The following is a 16,941-nucleotide window of genomic DNA, read 5'->3' as shown; positions in this document are numbered from 1 at the left end:
GTTACAAGCTGGGGAGTTTACATTGTTACTCTGATGGAAGGCCCAGTAGTGGCATAATTATTTATCAGAGCTTCGCATGCATGAACAAGTGCCTCTATCTTCCTAGAGAAACGGCGAATGAATTTGACCAAGGCACAATTTAGCAGGATATTTGATGGATCGAAGCGTGCAAGGACTGCTTCTCTGCAGGATCTTATGTCTTTAGCAATCCACCCTCTTTGTAACAGGACCCTCCTTTCCTCTAGAAGGGTGGGACAGAGGCACAATGCATGTATTATGTCCTCGTTTTGATGTTAACAGAGCCAGCACATTGCCTGATCCTTACCCCTTTTCCAAGCTGGAAGTTGACAGGCAATAGGGATTACCCCCATCCCCAGCTTCATGAACTGTAGCTTTGTCCTTTCAATGTAGAATTTGTTTAAGTAGCATTGAGGTTTCAGTTGTTTATAAGTACATAGTGCCGTCCAGCCGTGTTTCCATGCGGAAAGGCTGGCCGGTCTTCTATTGCCAACCTTTTAAATTCCAGATAACTGGTAGATAGGTCCCAGGTGGATACCAAGTCAAGGATGCTGAAGACTTGGGGTCAGATAGTGGTTTCCGACCGACCTATGCTTTGTGGCCAATTTGATCCATAGATGGTGGGCCGTGGTACCTTCCTTTGAGGCCCTGAGCTTGTGGCAGCTTTTTACAAAGGCCGCCTTGCGAGCCAGGGCCTGTCAACAAATTCCGAATTTCAGTTTTATTTGCGCTGGTGATGTGTAGGAGGAGAGCTGGAATTCTGTTCTGTAGATCTTTAGGAGCGTTTTGTCCAGTGTTGCACTCTCCCGCCCTTTCAGAGCCTCACTCTTATATGTTAGGGTTGTAAGTACCTTCACATGAGATACCTGGAGGATCGGTGCAAGTGTGGAACCTTTTAGTTTTATGTATGCAGATCTGAGAGCAAATGATAGTGTAGTGCCTTTCTTTTTTATTTCAGTCACCTGGCTCACGTATCTGGCATTATCACTGCAAAGGATAGAGAATTGTGGCAGTTGGTTGCTTCTAGTTTCTCCTGTCAAAGAGACCAGGTTAGCTTTTGTGTTCTGGCAACTCGAACCGCAAGAATCTTGGTTTTCTTTTTGCTTATCAGTAGTCCGTTCCTGTGGTGGTTGCGTCCAAAAGACATTGCAAACCAATGTTTGTTTTGCTGAGGAGGACCAGATCGTCTGCATAAAGTAGATTTGAGAGACAAACACCATCCAATTTGGGTGGGTGAGAATTTACTGAGTTAAGGACCGGAGACAAATCAGAAAGAAACAAGTTAAATCGAGTGGGCACAGTAATGCAATCTTGCTTGAGGCCTTGAGTGGTGGTTATAGGCCGTGAAGGACCCAATCCGTCCCCAATTTTGATTCTGACCCATGCGTCATGGTGCAGTAACTGCAGAGCCCTGAGCAAGGTATCCAGAATGTTGAGGAGCGCAGGTTTCTGCCAAAGCTTCCCCCTATCAACCCTGTCAAAGACAGATTCCTAATCTATGGAACACATGTATACGGGACAGATGTTAGATTCAGCCTGGTCAATCAATAAGGAGAGTACAATGAGGTTCACTGTTGTCCGTGTGTGGCTTATGAAACCAGTTTGATTTGGGGATATGATTTTATTAGTCTTGGCCCCTGGTTGTAAAGAGTCCTGTAGCACGCATGCAAAGTACTTCGCTTTATTATCGATTAGAGGTATAATGCGATACTTCCCGGGAGACTTTTTGTCACCTCCTTTGAAGATTGGGACGAGTATCGAGCCACGCCATAGGGGCGGGGGTGAGGGGAGGGTGGCGGGGCTGATGCAGTTCCTTTCCAATATGGGTGAATAAAGCGGGCTAGTTGGATAGCCCAGAATTCTGGCGCATAAATAGACCTGGTGAAATTCCACCAGGGTCTGGAGCCCCATCCCTGCGTCCCTTTGCGATTTGTTTTTGGATTAGTGCCTTAGAGAAGAGGCACCCGGAGGTAGACTGATCGTGGCACTCTGTTGAGACTTCGAGGACACTGCGTGTGGAATTAATATTTGGACTAGTCATTCCTCATAGCCACAGGGTGCGCATATTTCAAGGTAACTTCTCCCACTATATTCCTAAAATCCTGCAGGAAAAACATGACCATGACGTAAATCTATTGATAGTTCCCTCTCCTTTCAACTTCTGCTGAATGGCCCCACCTTGCCACCCATCCTCTACATGCCTTACTGTCTTTGATGGTCGCCTACTCGGTCACATGCCAGAAGAAGTGAGTTGGAGCTTCTCAGGGAACGGGATCTTCCAGCTTTAACCAGTTTGCTGTTTAGGTAGTTGGGGGAATGTGAGTGAAGGGTTTTGTGCCCCTTGCCTTCCTACACATCCTCTGCACGCCTTACTGTCTCTGAAGGTAGCCTACTCTGTTGCATGCCAGTCTGCATTACTGTATGTTGTGTTACTGCAAACTGCCCACACTTCATGAATAACAAGGCCATCTTTGCAACCATAGATCCTTGAAATCTGGCCTATCTACTCTTCAACATTTGTATGAATTCACATAGATGATCACATCTAACCTCTTATTACTTAATCTACCACAAAGAAACTGAAGGAGATGCATGGAACAGTTTCCTGAGCGCACAAGACTAATCCCAACAACCAATCAACACTGGATTAACTACAACTTTGCGTTCTTGAGTAGTGTGCCATCCACCATAAAGCACTTTAATGCCTCATCAGTGGGGCAATCATGATAACATTACGATAAAATTAGATGTGCAAGAGGTTGATTGTTTCATAAACTATTTTAAAGACGCTGCTATTGTCCACTTACCCATGACATCTCTCACAAACTCGGGAGGAGCTCTTGGTGCCCATTCTTTGTGTCTTTCGGCAATTTGAACACTCTTATCCTAGGAAATGTAATAAAAAATAAATATGGAATGCAAACATCAAAGCAAATTGGTTTGCCATTATTCACTTGCCATCAAATACAACTTCTCTGGGACAAATCAAGAGAACAGTTGTTTATTAAGAAAACAGTGTCTTCTGCACTCTTTCACCATGTTGCACGAGCTTACTCACACATCTCTTTATCTGAGCATCCATTCAACTTTATTTGTGGTACTGTCTCTCTCATCGCCATTGAAATAATTTGCTGTACACTTTGGAAAAGCCTATAGCTCTCTTAATATGTGAAAGATAAATAATATTAAAATCAGGTTGATCAAGAATAGTAACACGTTGCAATCATTACTTCTAAAAATGAAGCTGTTTTGGAATGAGCGGGTGGGTGAGAGGGGCAGAAGAAACAGAAAGGGTGGGTGAGAGGGGGGAGAAGAAACAGAAAGGGTGGGTGAGAGGGGGGAGAAGAAACAGAGGTGGGAGATGTCGAAGAAACAGAAGGGGCGGGTGAGAGATGTCGAAGAAACAGAAGGGGCGGGGGAGAGACGTCGAAGAAACAGACGTCAGGGAAGGGGAGAAGAAACAGACGGGGTGGGGAGGAGGAGGGAGGGGGAGAAGAAACAGACAGGGCGGTTGGGAGGGGAGAAGAAACAGACGGGGAGGGTGGGCGGGGAGAAGAAACAGACGGGGCGGGGGGGCGGGGAGAAGAAACAGACGGGGCGGGTGGGCGGGGAGAAGAAACAGTGACGGGGCAGGTGGGCGGGGAGAAGAAACAGAGACGGGGCGGTGGGCGGGGAGAAGAAACAGAGACGGGGTGGGTGGGCGGGGAGAAGAAACAGAGACGGGGTGGGTGGGCGGGGCTAGAAGAAACAGACGGGGTGGGTGGGCGGGGCTAGAAGAAACAGAGACGGGGTGGGTGGGCGGGGAGAAGAAATAGACGGGGCGGGTGAGCGGGGAGAAGAAACAGAGACGGGGTGGGTGGGCGGGGAGAAGAAACAGATGGGCGGGTGGGCGGGGAGAAGAAACAGACGGGCGGGTGGGCGGGGAGAAGAAACGTACGGGGCGGGTGGGCGGGGAGAAGAAACAGATGAGAAGAAATAGAGACGGGTGGGTAGATGGGGGAGGAGAAACAGGGGATGGGTTGGTGGGCGAGGAGAAACAGGGGATGGGTGGGTGGGCGAGGAGAAACAGGGGATGGGTGGGTGGGCGAGGAGAAACGGGCGGGTGGGTGGGAGGGGGAATGAGAAACCGAGGACAGGTGGGTGGGGAGGAGAAACAGGGGATGGGTGGGTGGGTGGGGGAGGAGAAACAGGGGATGGGTGGGTGGGTGGGGGAGGAGAAACAGGGGATGGGTGGATGGGTGGGGGAGGAGAAACAGGGGATGGGTGGGTGGGTGGGGGAGGAGAAACAGGGGATGGGTGGGTGGGTGGGGGAGGAGAAACAGGGGATGGGTGGGTGGGTGGGGGAGGAGAAACAGGGGATGGGTGGGTGGGTGGGGGAGGAGAAACAGGGGATGGGTGGGTGGGGGAGGAGAAACAGGGGATGGGTGGGTGGGTGGGGGAGGAGAAACAGGGGATGGGTGGGTGGGTGGGGGAGGAGAAACAGGGGATGGATGGGTGGGTGGGTGGGGGAGGAGAAACAGGGGATGGGTGGGTGGGTGGGGGAGGAGAAACAGGGGATGGGTGGGTGGGTGGAGGAGGAGAAACAGGGGATGGGTGGGTGGGGGAGGAGAAACAGGGGACGGGTGGGTGGAGGAGGAGAAACCGGGGACGGGTGGGTGGGTGGGGGAGGAGGTGAAATAGGGGACGGGTGGGTGGGTGGGGGAGGAGAAACGGGGTGGGTGGGTGGGGGAGGAGAAACAGGGGACGGGTGGGGGAGGAGAAACAGGGGACGGGTGGGTGGGTGGGGGAGGAGAAACGGGACGGGTGGGTGGGTGAGGGAGGAGAAACAGGGGACGGGTGGGTGGGTGGGTGGGGGAGGAGAAACAGGGGACGGGTGGGTGGATGGGGGAGGAGAAACAGGGGATGGGTGGGTGGGTGGGGGAGGAGAAACAGGGGATGGGTGGGTGGGTGGGGGAGGAGAAACAGGGGATGGGTGGGGGAGGAGAAACAGGGGACGGGTGGGTGGGTGGGGGAGGAGAAACAAGGGACCGGTCGGTGGATGGGGGAGGAGAAACAGGGGACGGTTGGGTTGGTTGGGTTAGGAGAAACAGGGGACGGGTGTCGGTGGGTGGGGAAGGCGAAACAGGGGGTGGGTGGGGGAGAAGAAACAGAGACCGGAAGGCAGGGGGACAAGAAACAAAGACGGGCGGATGGGATGGGAGAAGAAACAGAGACGGGCGGGTGGGAGAGGGAGAATAAATAGATGGGGCGAGGAGGAGAATAAACAGGGACCTTGGAGAAACAACAGAGACCATGAGAAAAAACAGGGACTGGGCGGGTGGAAGGGGGAGAAAAAACAGGGACCTCGGAGAAAAAACAGGGACCGGGCGGGTGGGAGGGGGAGAAAAAACAGGGACCGGGCGGGTGGGAGGGGGAGAAAAAACAGGGACCCCGGATGAGAGCAGGGACCGGGCGAGAGGGAGAAGAAACAAGGACCTGGAAGGTGGGAGAAGAAACAAGGACTGGGCGGGTGGGAGGGGGAGAAGGAAACAGAGACCAAGGGAGAAGAAACAGGAACCAGGCGGGTAGGAGGCGGAGAAGAAACAGGGCCGGTGTAAGTGGGAGAAGAAATAAGGCTGGAAAGGGAAAAAGAAACAGGAACCGGGCAGGTGGGAAGGGGAGAAGAAACAGGGACTAGGCGGGTAAGAGGGGAGAAGAAACCGGGACCCGGGCGGTAGGGGGGGGGAGAGAAGAACAGGGACCTCAACCTCGGTGAAGAAACAGGGACCCTGGAGAAGAAACAGGGACTGTGAGGTTGGGAGGCGGAGAAGAAACAGAGTCCTTGCAGAAGAAACAGGGTGGGAGGGAGGGGGAGAAGAAACAGACGGGCGGATGGAAGGGAGAGAAGAAACAGGGACCGGGTGTGTGGGAGGGGGAGAAGAAACAGGAACCGGGCGTGTGGGAGGGAGAGAAGAAACAGGAACCGGGGGGGATGGGAGGAGGAGAAGAAACCGGGGCCATGGAGAAGAAACAGGGGCCCTGGGAAAAGAAACAGGGGCCGATAGGTGAGAGGGGGAGAAGAAATAGGGGCCATGGAGAAGAAACTGGGACCTGAGAAGAAACCAGGGCCCTGGGAGAAGAAACAGGGGCCCTGGGAAAAGAAACAGGGGCCGGTAGGTGAGAGTGGGAGAAGAAATAGGGGCCATGGAGAAGAAACTGGGACAGTTGGTTGGTGAGAAGAAACAGGGACAGGCCGGGGGGAGGGAAGAAGAAACAGGGACATGAGAAGAAACAGGGTGGGAGGGAGGGAGGGGGAGAAGAAACAGACGGGCGGATGGAAGGGAGAAAAGAAACAGGGACCGTGTGGATGGGAGGGAGGGATGGGGAGAAGAAACAGAGACAGGTGGGTGGGAGAGGGAGAAGAAACAGGTGGGTGGGAGAGGGAGAAGAAACAGACGGGCGAGGGGGAGAAGAAACAGGGACCCTGGATGAGAAGCGGGGACCAGGCAAGTGGGAGAGGGAGAAGAAACAAGGACCGGGCGGGTGGGAGGGGGAGAAGGAAACAGAGACCTAGAGAGAAGAAACAGGGACCGGGCGGGTGGAAGGCGGAGAAGAAACAGTTGGGGGAAGGAGAGAAGAAACAGGGCCCGGACCGGTGGAAGGGGAAGAAGAAAGAGGAACCGGGCGGGTGGGAAAGGGAAGAAGAAACCGGAACCGGGCGGGTGGGAAGGGGAGAAGAAATAGGGATCGGGCGGTGGGAGGGGGAGAGAAGAAACGGACCTTTGGGAGAAGAAACAGGAATCGGGTGGGGGCGATCTCGGAGGAGAAACAGGGACCCTGGAGAAGAAACAGGGACTGGGAAGGGTGGGAGGTGGAGAAGAAACAGAGTCCTTGTAGAAGAGGAACCAGGCGTGTGGGAGGAGAAGAAACAGGGACCGGTCATGTGGGAGGGAGAGAAGAAACAGGGACCGGGTGGGTGGGAGGGAGAGTAAGAAGAAACAGGCACCGTGCGTTTGGGAGGAGAAGAAACAGAGACTGGGAGGGAGAGAGGAAACGGGGACCGGGCGGTTGGAAGGGAGAGGGAGAAGAAACAGAGAATGGCGTGTGGCAGTGGGGAGAAGAAATAGGGACTCTGGAGAAGAAACAGGGACCAGGCGGGTAGGAGGTGGAGAAGAAACAGTGCCCGGGCCAGTGGGAGAGGGAGAAGAAACTGGGACCGGGCGGGTGGGAAGGGGAGAAGAAACTGGGACCGGGCGGGTGGGAAGGGGAGAAGAAACAGGGACCAAACGGGTAAGAAGGGGAGAAGAAACAGGGACTGGGAGGTGGGGGGCGAGAAGAAATAGGGACATTTGGGAGAAGAAACAGGGACCAGGGAGAAGAAACAGGGACCAGGGAGAAGAAACAGGGACCAGGGAGAAGAAACAGGGACCAGGTAGAAGAAACAGGGACCAGGGAGAAGAAACAGAGACCGGGAGGGTGGGAGTGGGGAGAAGAAACAGAGATTGGGTGGGTGGGAGAAGAAACAGGGACGGGCGGGGTGGAGAGGAAACAGGGGCCGGGCGGTTGGGAGAAGAAACAGGGACAAGAAACAGAGATGGGAGAAGATACAGGGACCGGGCGGGTGGGGGGGGAGAAGATACAAGGACCGGGGGGAGAAGAAACAGGGACCAGGCAGGAGGGAGGGGGAGAAGAAACAGGGACTAGGTGGGTGGGAGGGGGAGAAGAAACAAGGACTTGGAAAAGAAACAGGGAATTGGTGGGTTGATGGGAGAGGGAGAAACACATGGACCGGGCGGGAAGGAGGTGGGGAGAAGAAATAGGGAACCTCGAGAAGAAAAAGGGACCAGACAGGTGAGAGGGGGAGATAAAACAGACTCAACAGGGGGGAGGGGGGAGAAGAAAGAGACTAGGTGCAGGTGAGAAGGTAAATAAAAGTATTATGGCATGGCCAACGTAAATCGTGTCATTGCGCTTTTTTACCAGATCAACTAATACCCAAATCACAGATCGAGCAGCGTTGGGACACTTTCAAATATGAGTAATTTGTGCTTGGTCCCTGCGTCACAGAAAAAAAGGAAGTGACATATGGCAAGGGCTGCACAATTAGAAGGCAGCAAAGACGAGTGCCAATGAATGGTAAGTAATGAGCATGTTCCAAGCAAGAGCCCAAGAACTAGGTGCATGCTCACGCAGGCGAGATGTGAAAATCCCCAAGGCCCTAAGGAATGTCCAAGAGTACAGTAGAAATTCTTAGATAGAAGCGCAAAGAAGATAAAGACAAGAGTGACTATAGGTAGTGACAATATTTAAGAAGCAAGATGACTTTAATTAATCAAGCCCAATGCTTTGTTTCAAAATTAAACACATGCAGCACAACCATTTTACCATGTAATTCCCAAACATTCTGAGGCTCAGAAAGAGGATTTTGTATGTCACAAGAGGAGATTGTGTTAGCTGACTGCTCTCATTCTTTGCTACCTGTCATCTACAGCATTGCCAGTTCCTTTGCTAACCTAAAAATGCTTACGTCAAACTCTTCATATAATAGTCTTTATGAGTCTGAAGTCTCCTTTTTAGGTCAATGGCTAACTTCCATGTCTCTTCCGTAGCGGTTTCCCTGACACGGCTCGGCCGTCCTATTTCAGAGTTTATATCTATGCAGTCTTTATTAACTTTACAATGTCCTCTCGATGCACACTTACCGGGTTCTTCATAAGCCGCTCCAGCTTCAGTCGTTGCTCCTCAATGGCATTCTTTGGGATGACTAGGGGCTGCGGTGGTTTCTTAGGGCGAGGGGGCTTCGGCTCAGTTGAATGGGCGGCCATGATTCCACAATATTTTTAGAGTTGAACAGCTGTTGTTCAGAGGAAATAAGTTGGTTTAAGGCAGATTTGCCATCAATGAGACTGAAATTATCATGTGTGATGCGAAGAGCAGCTAAAAATAAAGTTTTAATGCAGTATCTAGGAAAACATGGTATCTCTGCCCTTCCTTAAGTTAGTTAAAAAACACAAAGTAGTTTTCAATCTGTAGCACAGCATTGCCCAGCTCGCCCACCAATATTTAGTTATGTGTCTGGCTCTTACACCCAGGAGACGATTGTGAGCACTAACCCGCCAACAGTAACTCCTAACTCAACTGAAACCCACAGTTTACCCTTCCCTTGAGAAGGGCAAGCACCCCCTAGGCCACTTTGCAGTGTCCACGTGAGTGTAACAAAAACCTTTTTCTACATTAGTGGTGCACAACATTTCCTCAATCCACTATGGTGTGTGCTGGAGTACCAATTCAGCAGAAGGACTGCACTTTTGACAAAGGCCATCGCTCAGAGAAGAAGCGTTTTTCCATAGAAATATAAATAACTGTTACAAGCTCGGATGGTCAGCTCTTTGTTTAAAGCAGTTTTTGCAGGGTGGGATAAATCATGCAATGGGGTGAAGAAAAGTTAAATAATAGTTTCCAGTACTATTGCCAGGTGGCTGAAGGCACAGTATTGGAAAAAACAAAAACAAAATATGCTAGGGAACTACTACAACTAGCAGCATTTATAACACAAACTACCCAGGAGATTGTCGTTTGGTTGGGGTTCACAATGAGAGTGGTCCAATGCACACCATGGGGGGGCTGGAGCACATCATGCAAGTGCACCTGTCTCACCCGCTCCTGTCACACATGACACATCACTAATAGCTACTATAAGTAAGACAGGAGGGAAGTCCACATTCATTCAAAAATCATTCATTTCCGATGGTGGAGTTAGAAATGCGTAGGACTACGGACAGAGAAGTGATTGATTAACATATATGTGATGCTGACCCCTTTATATAAGTACTGGTATAGGTAACCTGGAAATTTGTTATTTACTGATATATGTATGACTGTCACTGAAATCAATAAAAACATTTAATAAAAATAAAAATATAATAAAAAAATTATTCATTTGTAGATGATAGGAAAATATACAACATCAAATCTCTGGCAGGGCGGCTGAAATATCAACACATCCTTTAAACAGCTACGTTAAAACAGATTCTAATAAAAAATGTTAAAAGTGAAATAAAACCACATTTTCAAATAAGTGATATAATAAATGCTAGACACTAAAAACCTTTAAAAATGTACATGAAAAGTTTCCACCCAAAGTTTGTTCATGCATCATTCAATTTTTAGGTCAAAGCCTACCAGACAGCACAGCTGTCTGGTTTACAAAAGACATCTTGGGATATTGCAGAACGCTTCCCTGGGAATACATTCCGATTGCTGCTTACTATTGGCTTTGTGGTTTGTAACTCACATTTTCTGGCTTGCTATTTGCTGGCTTTATTTGTTTTAGGCTGTCCAGATTCAGTTTGTCCCTCCCCAGGAGAAAAGCCTTTTGACGCCACCTCTCCTTGTATTCTTGGACAAGTGCTCCTTTCTGTAAACAGGCCTGCACATCTTGTTCTTATCTTGTCACATTTGCTGTGCATTCAAAGTCAGAGATCAAATGTCAGGCTCTGTCCTCCAGGGGAGCTTGTTGTTTACTTTTAATTCTCGTACTTCAAAGTGAGAGAATATATGTGACAATCTTGCTGGATCTTGGGGGTAGGAAAGGTTTTTTTTCTAGCACACAACAACATTTACATGAACTGTGCAAGTATTTCAGAATATATCAGAATTAGGAAAGCACATTTTTTGTTAATTCTGAAGTATGTTGGAAACAAATATTTTAATATGTTCAAAACAAATCAATACACTAGGTGATGCCATTTCCACACATTATCGTTTGTGTGTTGTATAGTTTTATTAGTAACTAGCTTACACGTCGCGCGTTGCTGCGATCTCAGAAGAAAGGAAATTTAAGGAAACTTGTTATGATAACATTCAATTTATATTGTGTCATTTTTATTGAAACTTATTCATTTTAATATGGAAAACATTTTAAATGTGGTTTTAATTCTGTTTATTTATTCGAGTGCTTGTGGATACACAGTATTTTTTGTTTTTCCGTCTGGTGCGTACACCAATAAATCAGAAGGTTTTCCGACACGTGAGCTGGCCACATACAGTTGTCCATGTGAGAAGCACGGATTCTCCAAATCTAGTCCAAACACTTGCAGCGATTGTTGATGGTCATTGCAAAAGCGAGTCGAAACTGTAAACGTTCAGTATTGGAAAGATTATGAGGGCCCTGTGGGGCCGGGGGGGGGGGGGGGGCGTGGGGGGGGGATATTTAACAAATCTTTCATTTTTTTTATGCCAGAAACCTTCGCGGGAGTGTGCTCAACAACTTCCCAAAGTTTCATACCGATCGGATGAATGGTGTAGTAATGCATAAAGGACAAACAGACAGACATACATTCGTTTTTTATATATATAGATACTGTATGGCTGTGCAAATGTAATGGTCATTTCAAATGAAAATGTGTTATCTGTAATGGTAATATTACCACACCATGCATATTCCACTCTACTACACCCTACTCTGCACCACTCCACTTTACACCACTCCACACCACTGCACTCTACACCACTCCAGTCTAGGTCACTCCACTCTACTCTGCACAACCCCTCTCTACTCCAATGCACTCTATTTAGTACCACTGCAATCTACACCATTTTACTCTACGCTATTACACTCTACGCCACTGCACTCTGATATGCACCACTCCTCGCCACTTCACTCTACTCTGAAACAATGTAATCTATGCCACTGCACTCTACGCCACTCTACTCCACTGCACTCTATACCACTGCACACTACTCTACACAACTGCACCACTCCAGTTTGCATCACTGAACTCTACACCACTGCACTCTGCAGCACCTAAAGCCGTAATTCTATCATTTGCACAACTGTACACCACTGCACTCTATGCCATTTTACTCTGTACATTCTATACCACTGCATTCTACGCCACTCTCCTCTGCGCCACTACACTCTGCTAAGCACCACTATAATGTACGCCACTGTATTCTACAACACTGCATTGTACGCCACTTAAATCTACGCCACTGCACTCTATGCCAATACATACTCTAACACTCTACGTCAATGCACTCTACACCAGTCGACTCTATGCCAATCTACTCCCCTGCACTCTACTCTGCCCCACTGTACTTGAAACGACTGCACTGAATTTTGCACCACTGTACTTAATGCCACTGCACTCTACATCACTCTACGCTGCAACACTGCAGTCTATGCTACTGAACTCTTGAATCACACCACGGCACGTCACTGCATTCTATGGCACTGTACTCAGGGGAGAGGATGTAGCCTAACTCCAGGGAGGTCAATCTCTAATTTCGGGGAACCGGGTTCGAGACACAGCAAGGACCCTCAACATCCTGTGATTCTGGGCAAATCACAATCTCCCTGTGCCTACAAAACATGAATGAAATTGTGTAACGCAACTGGTGCTCATGTAAAATGCTCTGATACAGGATACTTTTGGGTCAAGTTCGGGCTGTATAAAACAAAGAAAAAGAATACTCTATTCTGCAACCACTCTTTGCCACTCTACTCTGCGTCACTCGATGCCACTCAACTCTACACCACTGCACTCAATGCATCTATTCACCACCGCACTTTTCGCAACTCCATGCCACTGCACTTTAGGCCACTGCACTCTACCATGCAACACTCTAAGACGCTGCATTGTACGCTGCTAAAATATATGCCACTGCACTCTATGCCACTCCACTCTACGCCACTATACTCTGCAACACTCTACGCCATTCCACTATATGCCACTCCAATACATAACACTCTATGCCAATCCATTCTACGACACTACTCCACTATTCGCCATTCCACTCTATGACACTCTCCTCTACACCACCAACTTTTAGCTATGCTGAACAGTAGCCATGCTGGTATTCAACATGGCTATAACACATTGACAAAGCCACTAGACCTTGCATAGGCGAAACCTATTGGCTTTGGCAATGCTTGTTAATCATTGCTAGAACCTCGGATGCACTCAAGCCATCCATTTCAAGAAGGATATTGTATGTGTAAAACACTTAACACGTACAGAATGACAACATCAGCTTTGATTCTCTTCCTATCGCAATCCCCCATTGTCAAAATATGATGAGTTCTATTTGTACAAATCTAATATCTTTCTCCTAATTTCTCTTCCCATGCTTTGCCTCTCTTCTCCTCTTGATATGTGCCACTCCAATACATAACACTCTATGCCAATCCATTCTACGACCCTCTACTCCACTATTCGCCATTCCACTCTACAACACTCTCCTCTACACCACCAACTTTTAGCCATGCTGAACAGCAGCCATGCTGGTATTCAACATGGCTATAACACATTGACAAAGCCACTAGACATTGCATAGGCGAAACCTATTGGCTTTGGCAATGCTTGTTAATCATTGCTAGAACCTCGGATGCACTCAAGCCATCCATTTCAAGAAGGATATTGTATGTGTAAAACACTTAACACGTACAGAATGACAACATCAGCTTTGATTCTCTTCCTATCGCAATCCCCCATTGTCAAAATATAATGAGTTCTATTTGTACAAATCTAATATCTTTCTCCTAATTTCTCTTCCCATGCTTTGCCTCTCTTCTCCTCTTGATATGTGCCACTCCAATACATAACACTCTATGCCAATCCATTCTACTACACTCTACTCCACTATTCGCCATTCCACTCTACAACACTCTCCTCTACACCACCAACTTTTAGCCATGCTGAACAGCAGCCATGCTGGTATTCAACATGGCTATAACACATTGACAAAGCCACTAGACATTGCATAGGCGAAACCTATTGGCTTTGGCAATGCTTGTTAATCATTGCTAAAACCTCCGATGTACTCAAGCCATCCGTTTCAAGAAGGATATTGTATGTGTAAAACACTTAACACGTACAGAATGACAACATCAGCTTTGATTCTCTTCCTATCGCAATCCCCCATTGTCAAAATATGATGAGTTCTATTTGTACAAATCTAATATCTTTCTCCTAATTTCTCTTCCCATGCTTTGCCTCTCTTCTCCTCTTGATATGTGCCACTCCAATACATAACACTCTATGCCAATCCATTCTACGACACTCTACTTCACTATTCGCCATTCCACTCTACAACACTCTCCTCTACACCACCAACTTTTAGCCATGCTGAACAGCAGCCATGCTGGTATTCAACATGGCTATAACACATTGACAAAGCCACTAGACATTGCATAGGCGAAACCTATTGGCTTTGGCAATGCTTGTTAATCATTGCTAGAACCTCCGATGTACTCAAGCCATCCGTTTCAAGAAGGATATTGTATGTGTAAAACACTTAACACGTACAGAATTGAAACATCAGCTTTGATTCTCTTCCTATCGCAATCCCCCATTGTCAAAATATAATGAGTTCTATTTGTACAAATCTAATATCTTTCTCCTAATTTCTCTTCCCATGCTTTGCCTCTATTCTCCTCTTGATATGTGAGCACTTCTTTGGTTAGAGTTAGACAGTAACATGCGACCCTGATAATTCAGAGAGATGAGACAGAGCATGATCGGAGAGAAGTACAAGGACATAAAGATATATAATATAGAGAGAGACATGAAGTACAGGGGGAAGGGGGTAGAGATAGAGATAATGTAGAAATATATACGAGGGAGTAAAGTAAATAAAGAAAGGTGAGGTAAGGTAGCCAAAAGGATATATAAGGGGAGGTAGAGAAAGACAGGCAGAGAAACAGATAAAGTGTTAAGAGTCCGTTAGAGAGAAGTAGAAATGGGGAGAAAGAAATGGAGAAGCGGAGGAGTGCAGTTCTTCAAGAGGTGGGATAAAGAGGAAGATAATGTACAAAAAGATGAATTCGAACGAGGTAAAGGCAGAAAGAGGTAGACTTAGAGGAAGGATGAAAAATAGATGAAAAGTGTAGGGCAAAATAAAAAGATGTACAGAAAATTGGGTCTGGAAATAGAGTAGTGGGGGAAGAGAGCATGGTAGAGTGAGTGGTGAAAAGTAGCAGGAGAAATGTGAGTAAGGAAAAGAGGAAGGTAAGAGACACATAGAACAGAGAAAGAGAAATGAGGCGTATACAGAGGTGTAGAGCTGTGAGGCAGAAAATGATGAGGTGATAATTAGATCAAAAGATCTATAAAGAAAGAGGTTGAGCGCGATAGTGGAGGTGAAGGGATGAGTTGAAAGAGAGAGACCGCGGCAGAAGCATAGAAGTTGATGACACAGAAAAAGAGCTAGGGAAAGAGAGGCGAGTTAGACAAAGGTGAGGTAAAGAGAGCTGAGATAGAGACCATGTTAGGAGACTGGGTTAAGGAAGATAAGGTAAGGTGATATATGGAGAAAGAAATTATACAACAAGCATTTGCAATGCAGTAGATCTCGCAATTTGAGAGAGTTTAAGCTATTGGCAGTGTAAATGGCAATGCCTTTTACATATCTGTTGTGATAATTAACACATAAATAAAAGGCATTGTCATTTGCAGTGCCAATAGCTCGCACTCTTGTAAAAGTGAGACCTATTGCATTTCAAAGAAGCGGACGCCATTGTCCTGGGCTGCTTGGAAAGTGAAAGTGTGCGTAGCATGCTGAATGTGGCAGGAAATGTCGTGCCTGCAGTCAGAGAAACGTATTAAAGAAAATAGTGCTTATAGACTAAATAAGAAATAACCTTTAGCAACAGAAGTAAAAGTGCCAGTGCTGATAGGAGGTTACAAATAAAGATAATGTGGTACTAAGGCGGGACTAACAAGCCTATTAACGAATCAGAAGCCAGGATTTACGAAGGACAATGACACAATCCAATGACAAATATGGGCGGAGAGTGGGTGGTGCTTTAAGTAATACTCGAATTCAGCATGCAGCAGAGAAGTGCATGCGCTGCCCAGGCTCGACCTAAACATGTGAAATTGGACTCTGTATGCCAAGGACGGCCGGTTACTCCCAGAATTGCGTGAAATAAATTGTAATTCTGCTACCTCACAGAGATACAGAGCAGGATAGTAAATTCCGTTATCTCCAGGTGGGGCTAATGGAGACCTTATTATGGAGCCCAATATGTTTTACCAGCTATGATAAGCAATTAACTAGCAGTTTCATAAAGTTTATGAAAACTGTAAGCAAGCTAGTAGAAGACATTAGACGTTTTAGTTCAATGATTATCACGCACAAAGATTCCGATGTTTTACTTGCTGCAAAAGAGGTTGGTTGGGGAGGTCTTACTTTTCTAATGGAACTCTTCCCTTTCGAAGATGTTATTTGTTGTAAGACAGTCTCAGAATATACATTGTTTTTAATTTTTTGCTTAATATGTAATAATATTATTGACATTGTTGATATTAACTGTTCAATAGAGTATTCGTTCATTAAATTCGAAGGCATTTGCGGAAAATAGATGATGCTGTTAAAGAATTGTTGATTAGCCTAGACAGTTATAGCAGTGGAACATCATAAGCTTTCAAACAAATCAATTTGTTAAATACCGATTAGTGATGCCTTTAAATCAATGACATTGCTGTGGAAACGAAGCAAGTCAAGTGTAGTTAACTACCGTAGTTTTTCTTTTTATCTGGAAAGAGCAGCACAGTATTCCTAATTACAGCAAAAACACCACAGACCTAACTTGCTGAACAAAAATGCGTATGCGTCTGTGGAGTAGTGAACCCCCACTTACCCTGCTTAAGTGGCGAGGTCTGGACCTGGGTGCCAGGGGCAGGAAAATTGGGTACCTCTAAAACATTAACTAGTTGTTTATGGGCGTCTTCTGTCTGCAGCTCTGCAGACAAAAAACGTATAAATAACACTGTTAGGAAATACCATGACAGAGGTGTGGAAGGTGGGCTTAAATGTACAGGGAAGGAAACAAAAATTTAATTTTAAAAAAAGTATGACATATAGACAACAGGGAAAAATACAGAGGGGTGAACACAATTAAAAAAAGAAAAGGGAGAGAGAAAGATAAGCAAAAAGTAA

At 46.9% G+C, this 16,941-nt stretch overlaps 1 protein-coding gene across 1 annotated transcript in view; it reads right to left on the bottom strand.

Annotated features, from left to right (window-relative positions):
• PRKRIP1 (PRKR interacting protein 1) overlaps nt 1-16,941 on the bottom strand; it is a 172,628-nt gene that overhangs the window by 89,608 nt on the left and 66,079 nt on the right. Inside the window, exons 2-3 of the mRNA XM_086954789.1 lie at nt 8,700-8,851; nt 2,826-2,904 (exon numbers count right to left, since the gene is read on the bottom strand). Of these exons, the coding sequence (XP_086810915.1) occupies nt 2,826-2,904; nt 8,700-8,822 (202 nt within the window). The 5' untranslated portion in view covers nt 8,823-8,851. The remainder of the gene's footprint in view (nt 1-2,825; nt 2,905-8,699; nt 8,852-16,941) is intronic.

This window comes from Lissotriton vulgaris, chromosome 2_1, assembly GCF_964263255.1.
Source record: "Lissotriton vulgaris chromosome 2_1, aLisVul1.2, whole genome shotgun sequence".
NCBI classification, from domain to species: Eukaryota; Metazoa; Chordata; class Amphibia; order Caudata; family Salamandridae; genus Lissotriton; species Lissotriton vulgaris.
Note: the sequence above shows the minus strand (reverse complement) of the source record. Positions and strands in the feature narration are given on the sequence as shown.